The sequence below is a fragment of the Pezoporus occidentalis genome, unplaced genomic scaffold (assembly GCF_034315485.1).
Source record: "Pezoporus occidentalis ecotype Australia unplaced genomic scaffold, CSIRO_AGI_Poc_V1 ctg39, whole genome shotgun sequence".
NCBI classification, from domain to species: domain Eukaryota; kingdom Metazoa; phylum Chordata; class Aves; order Psittaciformes; family Psittacidae; genus Pezoporus; species Pezoporus occidentalis.
The window spans coordinates 5498135-5518934 of record NW_026915713.1 but is presented as its reverse complement, the minus strand read 5'-3'; the positions used below and the strand labels follow the sequence as shown (position 1 = coordinate 5518934).

At 39.5% G+C, this 20800-nt stretch overlaps 1 protein-coding gene across 1 annotated transcript; it reads left to right on the top strand.

Moving 5' to 3' along the window:
* The first annotated feature begins 7373 nt into the window (after positions 1-7373).
* LOC134170735 (nephrocan-like) lies at positions 7374-18870 on the top strand. Its single transcript, XM_062632427.1, has 3 exons — positions 7374-8127; positions 13852-14753; positions 17950-18870. The coding sequence occupies exons 1-3, from the start codon at positions 7939-7941 to the stop codon at positions 18395-18397; spliced, it is 1539 nt and encodes a 512-aa protein (XP_062488411.1). The 5' UTR covers positions 7374-7938; the 3' UTR covers positions 18398-18870.
* Positions 18871-20800: the final 1930 nt, after the last annotated feature.

Below are 20800 nucleotides of genomic sequence, written 5' to 3'. Positions count from 1 at the left end.
ACAGCACACCCCTCACAGCGCAGATATAGCTAAGATATTAGGAAGAAATTTTTCACTGTGCGGGTGGTGAGGCACTGGCACAGGTTGCCCAGAGAAGCTGTGGCTGCCCCATCTCTGGCAGTGTTCAAGGCCGGGTTGGACAGGGTTTGAGCAACCTGGTCTAGAGTGAAGTGTCCTGCCTGTGGCAGGGGGCTGAAACTAGATAATCTTTAAAGGTCTTTCCCAACCCAAACCATTCCATGAAGTATTGTCTAAAAAGGACTGCCCCGGACACCCATTACATCTCTAGAATCATTGGTAAATGCAGTTATACCCATATAAAAGGTATTCGGATTGCTTGGGGGGGGGTGTTTGTTTTGTTTTGTTTTTTTTTGTCATCATAGTTCTGAAATTGAACTCAATTTCAGGGAATAAGCTATCTCTCCATGGATGCTTTCTCCAAGGCATTTGCCTTGGTTACAGATCGCCTCCTTTGAAATATGGAATTGATTCTGATGTTGATTTCAGTGGGAGCTTTATTAGCAGGTGTTACAAAGCTGTCATGCAGCTTGGCTTTATTGCACTAAAGTTGTAATTCCACCTCAAAAGAGGAAAAAAAGGATCATTTAAACACAGATCAGGCCCCTAATCCTGCCTACAGTGTGGCCCCACAAGCTACACTGCCAGCACAATGGAGGGGAAGCAGAGGGGCCCTCCAGTCAGCGGAGGAGCAGATACTAAGAAAAGGGTAACACACCAGGACCCCTGCATTCCCTGCCCTTGGGCTGCAGGACATCCTGGGGTGAGTTTCTTGCCTTGCTCCACTTTGCATAAATAATTGATTAGGACACAGAGAAAGAGTGATACCACTTTACAGCTCAGTGATTAAACCACTCACCTGGAATGTGTAGTTATGTCAAAGCAGGAAAGAATGGTATCTCCATCAATCTGCTTTCAGAGGAGCTGGATAAAAGCAAACCTCACCACTAACAGTAGAAACCACATTTCCTCTGGGATCTGCTATCAGAGACTTGACAAGAAGCCTAGAGATTGTTACTGTAAACCTGCTCGTTTGCCCTTTACAGTTCAAACTTTCTGCACTGTAATTGAAGAGGTAGTAACAAGCTGGGCATGCCTAAGGGGGATTCTCTTACTGTTAAGCCCATCCATGATGGAAAAAGCCACAAATGCTTTTATATATACCTACAGGAAAAAAAAAAATTCGGCTCAGTAAATTGGTATATTCAGAATAATAGTTGAGAAAGGTGTCTAAAGTTTAAGTGTCTAAAGTCAACAAGTACTTCTCAGTGAGCATTCTCCATAGCCATATTGACAGTCTTTTCCTTAAACAACAAAGTCTGACAGAAAACCAAAGCATTTGATTTATCAAAAGCTAAACTATTATTACCATTTAAGTTAGTTCAGCCACACAATAAAACAAATTGTTTCAGGACTATCAGTTTTCATGTTAGCTTTGGCTTTCATTCTGGTAGGTATCACACTGGAGAAGTACCTATAGAATTATGTTACATTCTTTGTCTTTTAGTTTTTTTTACATGGAACAGTAATCTACTACTTAGTCAAACATTAGATTTGTCTGCTAATGTATCTCTATCATGCATTTGGACAGTATCTGCTTACCGTGAGAAGGGAGTTTCCCATATTTACTATGCAACGTATCTATTGGAAATACTTGTCTTAAAACTTTACACTTAATGTAATTTACCTATGACTGCTTCTTTTTAAAGAATTGCATATTCTCATTTTTTTGTGACCTTTTCCTTTAGCTTAGGGGTTGGACCAGCTCTATCTTAAATTGTCTTTATTTACAGTGGTATCAGAGGTTTGCGGTCATTAATTTTAATTCTTATCAGTGTTGCCTTTGTTTTGTATGTCCTTATGTTTCACAAGTCAAGCAAGGATTTGTCTGTTTATTCCACTCAAAGGTTAGCTTCTCAAATACAATTCTTTTAGAAGGCTACCTGCAGTGCAATATCTCTCTAACACTGGACTACAGATAAATGAGAAGTAAAGCTAGCTATTGTTAAGAGAATTTGCAGTTGTGACACTATAGCTTAGTAAATGTAGTTATCGTTAGGTACTATTTATATTCCTCACCAGAAATACTTTGTAAAAAAGGGGTTGAATTTAAAATCAGGTATCACTGATATAAGGGTTGAGACATGAATAATTCAATTATCTCAAAACTGTACTTGTAGGTCCCTTAGAAGATTATGATCAATTCCAGTTACCCTTGAAATGTCTGCTAAAAGCCCTCAGACAAATGTAGCTCTGTTCTCTTAGCAAGCTATATAGTAATTATGGAATTGAACCTAAGAAAGGTTAGTAGTTTTGGCCTTCAATTAGATTAAATCGATTTAAAGTAAACTGTAGTATACTCTACCCTGCTAATATCAACAGAATAATTGAAGAACTTTTAAAGCTGGTCTAGCAGTAAGAATCCTTTCTACACCCAAGAGGCATTCCTAACAATCAAATACTTGCAGCCAGTTATACATCAAGAAGAATTTAAATTCACTGAATACTTTTAATGTCAAAAGGACTTCACTGAAAGTTCCCTGATCTGCACATTTGACCTTATGTCATAGAGCTGAAGCTAATCACCACCTAGTTTCTTCACATATAATTTATGCACATAATTTCAATTACTTTAGACAAGTTATAGAGGATATGAGGTTTCTGTGTTACATTGCTGTTAAGTGTATTTGAATACAAACAGTACTTCATAAATTTAAACCTATAATTGATTACTGGTGTACCTGATAAATTACATGAAAACTTACTTTGTGCTTAAAGAGTAAATGACCTTGAGTATAAGGAGGACATATTTTCACACAAAACAAAGCAAAGTAATACTCAAATATAAAGAAAGAAAAAAAATACTTTAATCAACGTCTCCACTGCTGTATATTTGGTACCTAGTGTCCATGCCAATACTGGGAAAGTGTTGTGTGAGATATTCTACAAATGTTTGGTTAGACCTAGCTTCTGCACTAAGAACTTACAATATAAACATGTGTGTTTGCACATGAGGGTCAGCTCACCCAGAAACGTTTGTAATTGCAGCTGCCCAGCTGTGCGTGAGAGGCTGCAGTGCATGCCCATGTCAAGGCTATCTTCTGTGTGTTTAGCACTGAAGCATCCTGAGTGGTTTGATGGCATGGGTGGTTGTACAGTCACAAATGAGGATACCAAAGGGGAAACAGACAAAAACCAAAGACTATCTCACAGTATAAAAGTATGGGAGGAAACTTAGATGATAAAGCAAGATGTTCATACTTTAAAAAAGGAGTCAGACTAGATTATTAGAATGTGCCTTTCTGAAGCACTTTAGAGCAGAGGAAGTTATCCACCCACACTGATATTTAAAGGGATATACATTTTCAGTCGTCATTACAGAAAATTTCTGCTAACAAACCTAGACTTGTAGCTTTTTACATTTTAGGTGATTCCTGCTTTGCAGGCCTAGAGAGTTCATAGTTGGCTGCATTTCACAGTCCATGCAGTGAGTCCATGGGTAAAACAATTCACTTGCTACTATTTTGAGGGAACATTCATTCCTTCTTGCTCTCTTTTTACATAAGATGACATCCACAAGTCACTTCTTGGGACGAGCTTTTTTTTTTTTACAGTGCTTATTGTGGTCTTAGTCTTATGTTTATTTCTATGTATATAATTATGCTTCACTCTTTTCATTCTGAATTTATGTTTTGTTTTGTTTTTTTAAATTAATAAAATGTGACAAAAACATCCAGCTTTTATAGTTTGAAAGGATATAAACCTCCTTTTGCGCACACAGTGTTAGAGTTTAGAGAAATGCTGTTTCAAAGTCTGTGCCTCACAGTCTGAAGAGTAGACAATTTTTAGTTTTAAGCTGCTCTTAAAGGCTAAAGACACCCACAGGAAATGGAAGGGCCAGAACTAGCTTGCTTCATACAGGACTCTGAAAAGTCCTTACAAGTCATGGTTGTTAACTACTAACCTGAACTACTTTTGTGTGGTTCAGAAACAGAAATTGTCTTGGTTCCAGTATCAGTTGGATGATCCAACCCTGCCAATTTACTTTTGGGTGGTACTGCACAAGGCCCCATCTCACATAGGTTAATTACAGCTCTTAAATAAATGGTCATATACAACAGACCTGTGTATTTAAAGAATCATGTTTTTAAAAACAATGTTATGATTGTTTCCCTTAGCAGCCTGATCCACTCTGGAGAGAAGTGCTTGACTGGAGGTAACTTTTGCAGCAGACAAATGCCATTTGTTGTCCCTATGAAAAACTGGTCCAAATCCAAGTTTAAAACCTCCAGGGAAGAAAAAAAAAAAAAAAAGGGAAAAAGAAAGTATTATTAAATTCACACATACTCAGTGGCAGGCACTTGATAGCATATGGCAGCTAAATATGCCAAGGACTCTTCAGAGCATACGGCATCACTTAGCAGCTCATACTTGCCAAACTGCCTCTGCATGTGACATCCCTCAGGGACCAAGCTCCTACTCATGCCCTCTGCAGGCCCTAAGCTGGTCTTTTCCTGCAATTTCTCCTTTCTACAGACAAGGGACATGCCGACTGCAAGAGCTCAGCTTCTCCTTGTCTTTCATGATAAGATTGCATCATCCTTTGTGTGGTCCCTTGCCATCATGTGCATTACAAGGGATCTACCTTCAGGTTATATGGGTTGTCTTAACTCAGATATTTCTAAACACTTCATAACTCGAGTTTTGCAGATTAATTCTTCCAATTTAAATGACATCTTACATTTATGTGATTTTCTAACATAATTTTAGCTTAAAAAATTATATCTTGACACACATATGTTTGCTTTTGTCAAACCTCTGACTTTGGTAAAGAAACAAAAGGCCCAAATAGCAATACTGTAGATGCTGAAATCTTGCGTGAGGTAAGGTTTGTACAAAATGATAGTATTTTTATTAGACTAACTGATATATATTTAAAAAAAAAAAACACAACCAAAACAAACCAAAGCAACCAAAACAAAGAACCCAGCATTTACAGTCCTTTATGAGCCCTTCTTCAATCTGAAATGAAAGCAGCACTCCTGAAAGACCTTCTAAGTTTCATCAGCTCAAGCTTATGTTTCATCTAAATCTGTCCAATATATTTTACTACTTTGCCATGATACTGTACAACTAGTGTCCATATTAAATGCTAACAACCCCACAAAAGAGTCCAACACTGACTTTGGGTTTAACAGGTTTTGATCTGTTTACCTTTGGTTAAACCTAGAATGTGCCTCAGATGTCTCATGCAGGCAGGTTACTGGTGCTATCATTCATTCTTTCTGACAAGTGATGGAGGGGAGTACCATTCCTTTAGGCCCACACAGGAATGCCCATTGAAGGTGTGGAGAGTTTGCATAAAACCTGCTGGCAGGAAATGACCACCAGTAATTGACTTTCTTAACACCCCCCTGCTAAACTGTGCAGCTCATGGCCCAGCAGTGTTGCATCTACAAGGAGACCCTGGAATGTTTATTCACCTTTTCTTTTTTCAGCGTATCTCACATCTTCCCACTATGCTTATGCTTATACAGTCCCGTGACTGTCAGTTCTGTTGCCATCAGGTCTTCTAGACTCAATACAAAAGCCAGACATATATCAGAAATTAATGGATATATAATTCTTGATTCAATCATTGTTTTTTTATATCACATAAATGAACGATTGAACCAATAAAGTTTCCTTTCCTTCGTTTGAAAGTTCGAAAATGCTGAGAGCTAAGAATATAGCACCGTACTGTGGCGTTACCTTGTAACTACAGCTGTGAATTCTAACCAGCTGAGTGACTTTAAATTTACAAAACGGGGAAGGACGCAGTATATGGGTCTTATTTGAAGGGATTTTCAGACTAACTCTGCAGTACTCTAGAGCGCTAAACTTCAAACTGTTGGGTTTTATATACAAAAAGCAGGTTTTGGGGTTGTGTTTTTTTTTTGTTTTTTTTTTTTTTGTGACATTTTTGAGGAACACAAATTCCTACATGAGATTGTGAGCACTACTGTGTTAGTTTCTTCAACATTTCAACTCAGTAGGACCTGGGAGATCAGATCAAAGCCTGTTCCATGCTGGAGAAGAGAAAGCTCAGGGGAGACTTTATAGCAGCCTTCTAGTACCCAAAAGGGGTGTACAGGTCTAGAAAGGGACCTTTTACAAGGGCATGGAGTGACAGGACAAGGGGGAATGGCTTTAGACTGACAGAGGGGATTTTTAGATTAAATATTAGGAAACAATTCTTCATTGTGAGGGTGGTGAGGCACTGGCACAGGTTGCCCAGAGAATCTGCGGATATGCCCATCCCTGGCAGTGTTCAAGGCCAGGTTGGACAGGGCTTGAGCAACCTGGTCTAGTGGAAGGTGTCCCTGCCTATGGAAGGGGAGTTCAAAGGAAACGATCTTTAATGTCCCTTCCAGCACCCTCCCCTGCAAAAAAAAAGGAGGAGAAAAAGAAAAAAAAAAAGCAAACCCACTAACCAGGTATCAAACCCTAGATCAAGATACATTAAAATACTTGTTTGAGCACACCATCGCTAATTCTGCTCACCCACCCATTTTTGCATATTTGATCACTATGGCATAGGTCTGGCAGGATTTTTCTGCGTAACTTGTTAAGCATGCCAGTTTGACAAGCTGCTTTAGGAAAAGGTTTCTGCTCTTGCCGTTTGGTTTAGCAGATGCTGGGTTGCAGTTCTGTACTCATAGTGTAGAGGATTAAGGAGACAGAAGGATCTCCATTAGGGAATGCACAATTGTCCAGTGTAAACCCAGCTGAATCCAATAGGCATTCCTGTCAAGAACTGTCCCCAGTTCAGTTATCTATTTGTCAAATCAACTCAACATTATCTTCTGCTTGGAGAAATCACTGGCTTAGTTCTGCATTCAAGGAGCAGGATTAGCTGATACTTAAGATACAATGGAGAGTATGGAAGGAAGCAGGCAACAGTGCAAATCAGATCAATATGGTAAGATACAAAGATGTCTGAAATGCACTGCTTTGTATGTTGTAAATCACTGGGTACACAGGAAAAAACTATATGCGTAGAAAGTTCCTAAAATAATCAAAAGCCAAACTGTAAGCCTTTCAAAACTTTACATCTCTAGCTGGCACAGCTAGTAGGTATGTGAGAGAAGCACTAACAAGTAGAGAGATAACTCTGAGGGGAACCCTAGTATTTTCCATCTGCCACAGAGTAAATAGGCCCTATTGATCATCTACCACTTGATTTATACTAAATGTTTTCAAGCATTTCACATCTGTAAATTTCAAATACAAAAATAAGTAAACTTTTATGGGTTTATGGGGATTACACAAACACAGGTAACTAGATTTTTGTCTAGTCTTTCAAAAACGTGTACTAATCAGCAGTACTCAGCTATACCACAGATATTCAGAAAGTGAGTAGAATTTTTTAGCTTTAAAATAACAGCTATCTGAGTTTGGGTTTTTTTTTGAGGGGTCTGAATAATGCAAAAGGAAGAGTGAAAAAGCTTCAGTGTTGGCTTTAGTTGTGTTTTTACTGTTTCTAATACTGGGTCACAGAAGATACACAAAACTTTTACAGCCCCACTATAAAACAGCTCTTTATCTTTTCTCCACTAATTCTGTGGTGTCACATTTAACAAAACTAGGAAACTGGAGATAATATAGATGTTTGCAGATTGATGTCAGGTAATAAATAACACTAATTTCGCATACCTACAAATGTAAAGGCACCTTATCACTGTTTAAGTTTCTCACTCTTTGTAATGCCTGCCAACATTTTAACTCAGGCAAATTACGGTATTGTTTTTGCTGGTTTTTCACTGGGATAAAATACACAGTCATAATATCCTTTTATCAGATTTCATGGTATAAAAGGACTTTGGAACTTAATTCAAGCTGCATGTTGCTGAGACAATTTCAGAGCTCCTGTTTTGGAAAATGTATTTGTCTTACCTTTTAGTCATTGTCTTTTCTTTTCACAGTGGTCTAAGTACCACTTGCCCAAGAAGATGCAGTTGTGACCCTGCCCTGTCAGTGCAATGCTACAGAACTATGGAGATCCCCAGAGAGATTCCTGTTGCCACCAGGAGACTCTACATCAGTCACAGCAAAATTAAACAACTCCAGGTAGGAAAAAATCCAGTAAAAATACTTTTTGTAGTGCACTGTAACCGAAAGCTGTGCTTCCCAGATGGTGGTGGCTTTCAAGTGAAGAAAGAATCTTATTCCACGTCCTAAAAACTGATGAAATCCTGCCAGATCTGGTTTTATTTTTACTTACTTTTTTAAAGATATGTAAATATATTCCTACGTGGTTTTCATTAGCCTGCAGTCTCTGAGCACCAGTTCACACTGCCACAATGATATTTTGTATTAAACTCAAAAAATAGTAATTTACAACTAGGAGACAAATGTTGACTTGTTTTTACATGCCCAAATAACTGAGTTCCAGAGTAATTGTTTAACTTGTTAAAAGCTTTTGCAACTTTTGATACAATATAATACTTTTTCAGAGTACATGGAAAGATTTTATGTATTAAAATAATTTCCTTAATAAATGAAATTGAAGTTCTTTCCCCCCTCTGCAGTTGCAAGTGTCAGGTACAACTGCTATTAGAAATGGCAGAGGAATTAAGTAACTTAGACTTTAAGGCAGAATGTGAGATGTTTCTAAAAGTAATGTTAGGCTTATCTAATAACTCATATAAACAGTAGCAGGTTATAACTGAAGCTGCCAGCTATTTGTGTTGTTAAAAATGTTCATTCTGGGTTTCCTGAGGCATAACTGAGTCCCATTATTAAAGGCATGATCAGTTTATACTAATTTTGCATTATGCTCTGGAACGGCTCTTCTGTTTTCTACCCTGAAATATTTTCATTTAATGAATTCAACTTCTACTGATAGACAAAAGAGAAACACAATTTTACATGTGCTTGCTGTGTATCAATTTACTACAGATAACAAGAAATGTTTGATTCAAGAGAGACATTTTCTCTCAAGTATGCTTGTCCTCCTACAAAGAATATTCCTCTGAACTGCAACTTTGATTTTGCTCTCAGGATTGAATTAAATAGGTTAGAAGGGAAATTGAGCATCATCTGGGATAGCTTTTGCTCACTGAAAAATAGTTATTTTACAATTTAACTCTGAAAAGATTTTACTTTTATTTAGCTGCTACTAGTATCTCTGGTTTTCTTGGTTTAGCTCCCAAACCTACACGGGTTGAAGTTCACTGGTGTGATTTAGCTATATTGATGTGCTTCAGTTAAACAAAAGATCTGTCAAATGAATTTTTTATTAGAAAATACATTTTGTGCGCAAAAAAAAAGAGAAAAAAAATTAATATTTTCTTTCCAAGAGAAGGCAGATGAGCCATGTGTCCTTTCTTAGGCTAGTTGCCCATACCTGTCAGCTTCTCAGTTACTAATAAAGTGGCCTTAGGTTCTGACTAGAGCAAAACACAGGTGTTATAAAGCATTTAAATGTTGGATATAAGTGAATAGAGCAGTGGAATAAATGTTTTATGACTGTTCAGAACAAATGATGCAAGAAACCATCTAAGGGTTTTTTACTTTATACATTCATTCAACTGAGCAATCAGTATACCTTACTTATACTACTGACTTTGCACTGGAAAGTAGTAAGTCCTTTCATGCTATCTGCTTGTAGTTATGCAGATTGTTTCCTTAAGATTAGACTGGGTCTCTGAATATATTTTTCACTTTTCTTTCCATGCAACAAATTATGCTTCTGAGGTCTTGACATCATAAATGCATATGCTTAATTTTACACAGCTAAGAAATTCAACTGGCAGATATCACACTACTTGTAGAAACAGCATTTGATTTTTGCTTGCAAAGTGCATGTTTAGAAGTGCTAAAAGAACTCCATAGGAGGTTTTGTTTGTCTGGTTTTTAAATTCCTTCACTTACTTAATTTTAGAGTTTAAGAAATTGCTTATAACAAATCCCAGTTCATAAAAAAAGGTCATTAAAAAGTGACAAAATTATTAAAATGTTTCTATTTTAACAGCATGTTAGATCCATTTTTATTAGATCTACTTTTTAAAATGTAAAACTGTATTAGTATCACTTTACAGGCAGTCCAGTTAGAGAATAAAATATCACTTTGTAGCAAAAAGATAGCTGGTAAGCGTCTAAATATGTCTGGATTCATATTAGAAAGACTGGGTCATTTGTAACAGCATGGACAAATGTTCAAGTCTCAAAATTGCATAGCCACAAAGCCTAGCAAAGCATACCAAATAGGTGGAAAACAGATTATAATAATCCACATTAAGAAGCCTAACATCATTACAGAATGAATGTCTGTAAATTGACTCTCGTGTAGCTATCTGTCACTTCATAAAATGAAAATTAAGCCTTTTAGTGAGATACATCAATCAACTAAGGAAAAGCAGGAAATACTGGTTTTGAACTTATAACAGAAAATGTGTTGAACTTTCAAAGGTTCACATTTGTTTCCATTTCCTTAAGACTGTTTTCTCACTTAAATATGACTATGCTTTTCTGCTCATGACCAATGCAGTTCATTCCTACGGGACTTCTCATGATAAAGCTTTGAAACATTAGCCTCCTAATCATGACCAGAACTAGACATGCAATTCTGTGATTGCTATAAAGAAATATATATATATTACAAAACTGCATTTATAGACAAAACAGAAAATGGACAACTTCATTACTTACTGTTGAGAATGTAGGGTGGTTTGTTTGTTTGCTTGTTTTTATGGAGGTATATTCCCTCATTCAGCTAAAAAGTAACTCATGGAGAACCCTGCATTAATAGAGGTTCCATATCTATACTTTCTCACTAGCTGCATCAATCGTGCAATGCTCAGAAATAACTTTACAAGACAGAATAAATATAAACAGAAAGTAGCAATGACTAAGGATACCAAAGCAGAATGAAATCTCACTCTCCTTTGACAGCTGTGTGGGTGCTAATTTTAACAGAACTTAAAATGCAGAGTTTGTAGCTAAGGTAAAGAGACACAACCCCAAAACATCCAAGAGTTCGATAAATGAAGGTGGAAATAATATTTTAAAAGTCATGTTTATAAGCTGATTTCACATACACAAGTATAATATCCAAATGTATTTAATCAGGCTCATAAAACAAAATTATTACCCCATACCCACACAGCAAAAGGAATTGCACTGCCTTCCATGTACATTCCTGACTGGGATGAGGGATTATAGAATCATAGAATCCTAGAATAGTTAGGGTTGGAAAGGACCTTAAGATCATCTAGTTCCAACCCCCCTGCCATGGGCAGGGACATCTCACACTAAACCATACCACCAAAGGCTCTGCCCAACCTGCCCTTGAACACCGCCAGGGATGGAGCATTCACAACCTCCCTGGGCAACCCATTCAAGTGCCTCACCACCCTTACAGTAAAGAACTTCTTCCTTATATCTAATCTAAACTTCCCCTATTTAAGTTTTAACCCATTACCCCTTGTCCTGTCACTACAGTCCCTAATGAAGAGTCCCTCCCCAGCATCCTTATAGGCCCCGTGCAGATACTGGAAGGCTGCTATGAGGTCTCCACGCAGCCTTCTCTTCTCCAGGCTGAACAGCCCCAACTTTCTCATCCTGTCTTCATACGGGAGGTGCTCCAGTCCCCTGATCATCCTCGTGGCCCTTCTCTGGACTTGTTCCAACAGTTCCATGTCCTTTTTATGTTGAGGACACCAGAACTGCACACAATACTCCAGGTGAGGTCTCACAAGAGCAGAGTAGAGGGGCAGGATCACCTCCTTTGACCTGCTGGTCACACTCCTTTTGGTGAAGCCCAGTATATGGTTGGCTTTCTGGGCTGCAAGCGCACACTGCCGGCTCATGTTCATTTTCTCATCAACCACACCCCCAAGTCCTTCTCCACAGGGCTGCTTTGAATCTCTTCTTTGCCCACCCTGTAGCTGTGCCTGGGATTGCTCCGACCCAGGTGTAGGACCTTGCACTTGGCATGGTTAAACTTCATGAGGTTGGCATCAGCCCACCTCACAAGCGTGTCAAGGTCCCTCTGGATGGCATTCCTTCCCTCCAGCGTACCAACCGAACCACACAGCTTGGTGTCATCAGCAAACTTGCTGAGGGCGCACTCAATCCCACTGTCCATGTCAGTGACAAGGATGTTGAACAAGACTGGTCCCAACACCAATCCCTGAGGGACGCCACTCGTTACTGGTCTCCAGCCGGACATTGAGCCATTGACACAGCTCTTTGTGTGCGGCCCTCCAGCCAGTTCTTTATCCACCGAGTGGTCCATCCATCAAATTGATGTCTCCACAATTTAGAGACAAGATGTCGTGTGGGACAGTGTTGAACTCTTTGCACAAGTCCAGGTAGATGACATCAACTGCTCCACCCTTGTCCATCAGTTCCATAGCCCCATCATAGCAGGCCACAATGTCGGTCACGCAGGATTTCCCCTTAGTGAAGCCATGCTGGCTGTCCCAAGCACCTTGTTGATTTTCATGTGCCTTCCAGGAGAATCTGCTCCAAGATTTTGCCAGGCACAGAGGTGAGACTGACTGGTCTGTAGTTCCCTGGGTAATTCTGCTGTACAGCATGCTTTATAGTTTCTCTCAATGGGAATAAAATGTGGTGGTAGCTACCTGTCTCTGGGGGAAACAGCATAAAGACTATAGTGTTAGTTTAATATATCTTACTGATGTGATACTCGTGAAACCTGTAGTGAGATGTTTTTTGGGCATGGGAATGGAAAATGAATGAAGACACTCCTTCACACCTCTCCCATGCGGAACACTTGCTTATCTTGCTCTGAGCTTTCTGTGGTTCCCATATAAATGAATTTTTACAAATCAACCACCTAGGCCAATGGGCAGCATCTCTGATAGTTTCATAATACTACTGTTTAAGGAACTGGTGTGCTCAGAGGACTCCCAGATTCACCCTCATTGAATGCTTCCTCTTATTTTGGCTTGGAGGAAACTGCTAGATTCACTTAATTTTGTTTTTTAACTTGAGACGCAGGATTGCAAGCTTTGGTAACAAGCACATTCCAACACAGCAGAAATATAATGAAGCAATTAGTATGCCTCTGTATATTATAGTCATAGTCAGCATCTATTTCCCACTGCAAAGCATATGTTTACTGCCAACTAACAAAAACCTAAGATTGTGTAAAAGCAGTCTGTTCCACTGAGGTGATTTTCAGACCAAGCTGATCTGACACTTTTGGTTTGGTCATCTTAATAATATGTGAGTTTTTTACTTCAAAGGGAAGATGGTGCAGGGAGAGAAGAAATACAAATGTCAGATTTTAGTTTCCTGCAAAAAACTTTATAGTAGGGAGAAGTGATGATATCCATGTATACTTCCCCTGGGGAATACACGCTGCAGTGACAGTACTGCTGATATATGGAAATGGCTGTATGATGAACTCAAAACTACTCCAGCAAGCTCTGTTGAGCATAGTGAACATTAACAACCATCTGCTTTCTGCAAAGACTGTGATAGTAGATCTCCATTTAATGGTAATATTAGATCTCCATTTTATAAAGGCTATCCACCAGGCAGAAGTAAAAGGAATATTCCTTATTCAAACATTGTGTTTGTTCAAAACCAGACACAATATGAACTTAACAAAATTCTAAAAATGCAAGTAAATACTGGCAAACTGCAGGTACCGACAGTAACACTTCTATCATTACCATTTCCCTTAGTGTCTTGTTCTAAATATAAATATAGTTTCTTAATATACACTAGCAATTGTCAGAGCATTCAGAAGAAGTATCCAGTGAGGAGATCCATAAATAGATGGTTTACTATTACATGACTTTTTTATTTCTCTTTAAGATTACTGACTTCAGGAGAATGTCAGCCCTTGAAGAGCTGGTCCTATCATGCAGTGGCACAGAATCAATAGAAAACAACACCTTCAAAGCTCTGAGCACCTTGAAGTCCCTGGAACTCTACAAAAATCAGCTAAAACAAATACCCACCTTCCTCCCATCTGGCCTTGAAATTTTGAAACTCGCTGATAACTCCATCAACACTCTGCATGTATCTGATTTTGAAGGTTTGCTGAAACTAAGAGAGCTCGATATTCGAAACAACTTTATTTCAACTCTGCCTTCAAGCGCATTTTCTTCCCTTTTGAATTTACGGAGTCTGATTCTGGATGGCAACAACATGGAATCTGTGTCTGCACCACTTAAGCTTCCTAGGCTGAAGTATCTGAGCATGGCTGATAATAAACTGAACTCGTTCCCAACCAACTTCTTTGCATCTTTCCAGAGTCTACAGTTTCTCAGTTTAAGTGGCAACTTTCTGACAAAAGTGCCTCTTGACCTACCTAAATCCCTGTTGTCACTAAAATTAGAGAAAAACCAACTTAAAACAATAAGACTTCGAGACATGAAGCACCTAGAAAACCTATATGAGTTCTTCCTGTCAGAAAATCAGCTAACATCAATAGATGGTGTCCAGCTTCTTCCTAACTTAACAACACTGGAGCTCTCTAAGAACCAGCTCCACACTATGCCAATCAGGCTGCCTGGCAGATTGCAGAAACTCGACTGCAGCAGTAACCTGATTCAAAGGGTGACAGCACAGGACTTCCAAGGACTACAAGACCTCAAGCATTTGTTTCTTGACAACAACGCTGTTAGCATGTTTGAGGCAGGAGCTCTTCAGCAGTGTGTGCAGCTTTCAAATCTGGCGCTGGAACAGAATCTCCTCATTTCTATTCCTCTGAGGCAAGTGAATCTGAGGAGAACTTGTTCCCAGGTGTCATCTCTCCTTCCTTACATTATGAGAATGACAGCCAAATAGGAAAAAAAATTGTATTCAGACCCAGTCATGTTAGAAGTCTACCCACACCATAAACCCATTGCCATAACTGGCACTAATTAGCACTCTTGTTAGCAGTTTCAGCATAGAACTGTTTTCATTACCTCTGCAGTCCCAAGTGAATTTACTCATTTCATGTACCTCCCTGACAGTAAGACTACTTTCTTTAATTAGCACACAAATAAGAGGAACCTGCTAGGAGAATATAACAGAATTATTACAGAGGAGTTTTACTGCTGCTTAGATTTATCTTCCCCCATAACATGAAATTAATAGAGCATTCAATAAAAAGGGAAGGCAGCAATTTTAAAGCTGATGTTTCTAGAAACCCACACTGAGTTTATTATTGTTAAAATATTAAGATTTCAGGAGCAAAGTCTGGTCAAAAAGAATGCACTTTTCAGTGGATATTAGCATTTGCAACTTCATTAAATTCACACATTACAAAGTATTTGGAATGCATATAAGCTCTCCAGCCTCAGGCTATAAGTAAAATTCTAGTCAAAGGAACACAGAAGAAACATCCCTTGGGCATGCTGTGTTCATTAATGCTCTGCTTACAGGTTCTCTCGTGTCCATATAAGTGTTGGTCCTGGCCATTATGAGAGATGACATACTAAGCCAAATGGAGGCTGGTCTGATATAAAGTGGCAATTTTATTACTTCAAAAACCTGTGCAATAAAACGGCATAAAAATAGCAAAGTAATTCCACTAACATCAACTCCTTTAACACAACTGCACTATTACATTTTATTTTTTATGGCTTGTGGACAGGTTTAACTAGCCCAAATAAATAATGCAGTAAAATTTCAATTCATTTAGCATCAGGTCCTTTAGCATTTGAATCTACTTGGCAGCAGCTTTATAATCAGAAAGTGATTTAGTGGTGTATAAATATTTGATTTCAGTCTAGCTTGACAGGAATGTTTAATGCTTTCTTGTTACTTTAGTATTGTCTAATCCATCTTATTTTACAACCTTCGCAGTCAAGAGAATTAACAGGAAGGAGTTATCTATTAGCCCATAAACAGTACAGCTCTTAAGGAAATATCGGGGACTTTTTATTTTCAGCTCAACAATGAATGCAGATTTGAAGGGGAGGCTGTAAGCATCAAAAAGGGGAATAAAAATTACAAGACATAAAATTTATGGACTTAATTTATCTGATGATCACCAGGTATGCATGGATATACAGAAATAAAAGTATTGCTTCTAACAGTTACCTGAGAACTCAGTCATCAGCGTCAAAGGTTAAGAAATACAGTTAATGTGCTACCGTGAATGGATCCTAGCAGTTATTCAGCAGGAACGGGGAAAAAGAAAGCTTCTTTTGTTTTTTGTTGGTTTTTTTTTTCTGAGAATAAAATAATCCACAAGTCCAAGTATTTTCAGGACTTGTAGAAAAGGGCCTATACTTCTTGCAGGGACTGGTGAGAATGCAGGCAGGAGTCTGATGATACTCCCTGGGGTGGCAGCAGCACGATACGGCTGCCACAGTCAGCTCTGAGGTGAGTGGGGCTTCTCTGCCATCAGCAGGATCATGCATCATATACTCCAGTGCCATTATTTTCTCAAGACTAACACAGCCTGAAGTCAAATAATATAGCCATAAAGTCAAAGTCTAACTTTAGTATATAAGACCCTTCACAGGTTTAAGGACTTGGTGGTCAGGCTTTAGACTGTAATCAGTCTGGATAAACATCCTAGGTTTTTGACATCAGTGGCACTAGTTTTACCCCAGCATACCCTTCTGACATTACAATATCACATTGGGCAACTACAATCATCACCTGTGGCTAGGTTTCAAAACATTTAATGCAGCCACAAGATTGACTTTTGTGGAGTACCAACACATGAAATTCTCATTTCCCCCAGGAAATACATCACGATACAGAACTGCCCTACTCTTGAAACAGTCCCACTGGAGTTGTGAGATTTACACAAACATGGCAACCACCTTTCAGCCTAAGAGGTCAAACTCAGCTTCACAAAAAACATCCACTGAGGGTCATGATGTAACTTCTTGGTAATTTTTAAAGGTATCTTCTATCATTACATTGATTTAAGCTATCACATCAACCTTTACTGGTTGTTGTAGTATACTGTTCTATTCTAAATAGCTCTTGGTAGTACCATCTATAATTTCCCTGAGAGCTTTACTGAATCAGCTTCCTTAAAATCTGACTCTTAATTTCCTCACTTTGAATACTACTTTAGTAAAATGATTTTTAAGCTACTTTCAAATTCATTGTATTAAAGATAGTCCACGTCAGTTAAGTGGCTTTCTGTTAAGTGCTTGTCACTAACTACATATAGCAGGAAGAAATGAGAAGATTCTAAGTGAGCAAAACTTTTGAAATAAAGTAGTCTTATCATACAAGATGTACAATGCAAGATGTATGAAAATAAGAATGGTACTGACCAGTCTAATATCATATCCAGAGGTTATCAGCTTTTTTTTTCCTTTTAAATGTAACCAGTTCTTATTTTCTAAAGTACAATTTAAAAAGACCATCAAAAACCACTTCTATTTTCCCTGTTGCTGATTTCTTAAACAGAATATCATCAGACAGGCTGCCTCTGTGATGATTAATGTTTGAATCTGATGGGATCAGGAGAACAAAATGGAGGAAAAATTCTAGCTCATGAACTAAAAATTCTTTTTAAACAAACTATGCATAAAAGTACTTGACGGAGTAGTGTTGCCATGTTTCTCTAAACTTTTGATCTTTCATGGTGCTATGATTTTGTCATTGGCATACTTACGGCATCAAAAGTACAAAATGCATTTTTAAGCTTGACACTCAGTTGAACACATTCTTCATAACAGTGCAGCAGGACTCTCTTCAGTTGAACAAACACAGGTAAGAACTGAGAAAACAGTTCAAGTGTGCATAGACATTATTCCTATAACTTAAAGAAAAGGACATGAACACTTCAGGACAACATGCTATTTTGCAGAAGACTGCATTTTTTTGTTAATGAGAGTATTATCTTAATATGTCAGATGTTCCTGGGCAAATACTCACTGCCAAACACCACTTACACAAACAATCAGTATGATGAACATAACACCTTTGTGTTGCTTTGTTTTTATTCAGACTTCCAGACACCCTTGCTAGATTGGATCTAAAGGGAAATGACATAGAGGATGTTGGAGAACAGGAGCTGAAGGACTTGAAACAGCTTCAGGTTTTAAATTTACGGAATAACAAGATATCTGCCTTGGATCGCAAAGTCTTAGAGTATTTACCCCGTCTTCGTCATCTGTATTTAGACGGAAACCCTTGGAACTGCACATGTGACCTTCTCAGAACCAGAAGAGCACTGGTGGCCAAAGGGACTGATGTTAGAGGAGGGCAGTGCGTGGCGCCAGCAGAAAGCCGAGGAGAAAGTTGGATGTCTTCCAAAAAGATTCTGCAGCAGTGTGAAGATAATCTGTCTTCCATGGAAAGAGGCAAAGAGGACAGAAAGAAAATGAAACCCAGTGAGGCCTCCAGCATTGGAGTGAACACAGATGATGACTACTATGATTATGAATTAGACTGATGCCATGGCTATGAATTAGACAACCCCATGCTTGTCTGGAGCTGCCGACTACCACCAGCATCTCTACTGACAACCGTCTGCTGACCTGACACTAACTTTTCCTCTTTAGTTTGTGCTATAAGAGGTAATAGCTAGTGACAGAAGGGCTTAATAAGGATGCCATTGTAAACTGAAAGTCGTAAAAAATGCAAATTGTTTCTCTATCCCACTAGTACTATGTAGTTTGAGGCAAGTAAGAATACAATTACTAACTCTTAGAAAAGCAGTCTGTAATGCTGTATGGACCTTTTTATAGTAGTACATTCTTATAGTTGCATAAAACTTCACAAATAAAATCCTGCAAAACCACAAGATACTATTACTAGGAGTCTGGCATTCAACACATTTAAACTCACAGGTCTGCAGTTGAGATGGAGTTACACCTATGTGACCAACTTCTCAGGACTGTTCAAAGATTATCACTTTTAAGAAATTAAATTTCTGTTTTCCTGAAGTATTTGCCTCTTTATTTTAGACTACTTCAAATGACAGACTAATTTAGCAGAGGACCAGGCAAAACAAGGAAGGCTAATCTTCATCACAGCAAATGCAAGAAGAATCAGTGTTGTGATTAATGAGACTTAATGCTAGTTCCAAAGTTAATTAATAGTGAGGAATGAAAACACTGGGGCCAACTTGACACGATTCTACTGTTGCAAATAGAAGAAGGGAGATTCACAGGATCTGAGTTCTCAGATTCTTTACCTCTGCCAAATACTGGGGTAAGATCAAGTGAAACAAAGTGTTTGGAAGAGTTTATTTTGGTAGCTGAATAGCTACCTGACTACGATACAGCTTACAATGCTGTGTGTGTACACTTTTTGGTTAGGTGTACTTCACGTGGGAGTACACACTGCAAGTGCCCTCCTTCACTGGCAGTGACCTTCCAGACTTCTGCAAGAAAAATAAAGGACTTAATGGTACATGCGTCAGCTCTGATGTATGGACAAATTTTATTGAACAGCTTCCAAAGTGCTTGAAAACTAAACAGAACTGAATGACTGAGACCACTAAACCCAGTGATTTACAAACAGCAACCTAAGGGGTTTCCTGGCAGTCCATAATCTCAGCTGATAACCAAGGAGTAATCACACCAGCAAATCACTTTTCAAAGCAAACAGTCTCTATTATTCTTTATCTTTTGCTGGCAGTCAGTAACTGAGTAATGCTCACATTCATGGAGGCTGTTTTGTCAGGTGTCAGTGCAGCTATTTGGTTATACTGTCTATGCAAATGCAATTGACACCTGGGTTTCTTAGGCACCCAATGCATTAACAACTGGAATAAAACCACCTGATTTAATTTTCCTTCACATTTTAACTTTTTTTACATATCATCAGCCACCCAAATGTTTGGAAGCTGAAGATTTAGGTATTTATGAAACAGCAAAAGCCTTCCTCATGGTTTGATTGTGTTGCTTTTGCGGCCTAGTGTTGGTCTGTATTGCAAGCCTTGGAAGTAGTTATTTTCTGAGCAAAAAAAAAAAAATATTTTTGTGATACAGAATTTTTCATTCAGCTTTACATTGGTGGATTCTTTTAACTGAGCACTTTAAATACGTCCCTGTGCCACATCAGCCCACCTATCTGTCTGGCAGCAGAGGGCTGGCTCCCTAGATCTCACTCTATCTTCTGCCTGCAGTGGGATTTATATCTCCAAATCTGTGGGCCACTACAAGCAGAAAGGAGCCAAAAGAGCCAAGGAGCCAAAACCTGGGAAGTGCAGGTTTTGTGGGAGCTGGCAAAGTAGGGCATGCACCCCCAAGGCCTGACTGCCTCAGCCACCACAGGGGCACACTCAGTGTGCTTCTAGGGGCCACGCTACCCCCCGTATCCCATGCCCGCACTGCAGAATCACACACCGAGTGCTCGCAGGGTGCCCTGAGGGTGAAACATGATGTCTAACACAGACACCCACGCGGCACGGCTGCCTCTGTGGCGATCAGATCTGCCCCCATCCCGGACTCCATCGCAGACGAGGTGCTACAGGCGCCCAGAGGACCAGACAACAGAGCAGAGGAAGTGCTGCTGCAGGCTCCACGCCAACACCAACTCCCGCCGCTGGCCCGCGTTTCCCGCCCCAGCCGCGGCCACCAGGGGGCGCGGCCCGGCGAGACCCTGCCCACTCCGGCTAGGCGGGGCGGGGCGGGGCGGGGCGGGGCGGGGCGGGGCTCAGCTCGCCCCTCCCGCCCGGGCCGTTCCCAGCCTGTCCCCCGCCCCGTCCCATCCCTCAGAGCCACGTCATTCGCTCTCCGCGGGCGGAAGTGACGGCGGGCTGTCTGGCAGCCAACGGGTGCCTTGCATGTGGCGGGGTGAGAGGTGAAAGATCAGGCGGGGCGGCAGGAAGATGGCGGCGCCGGCGGTT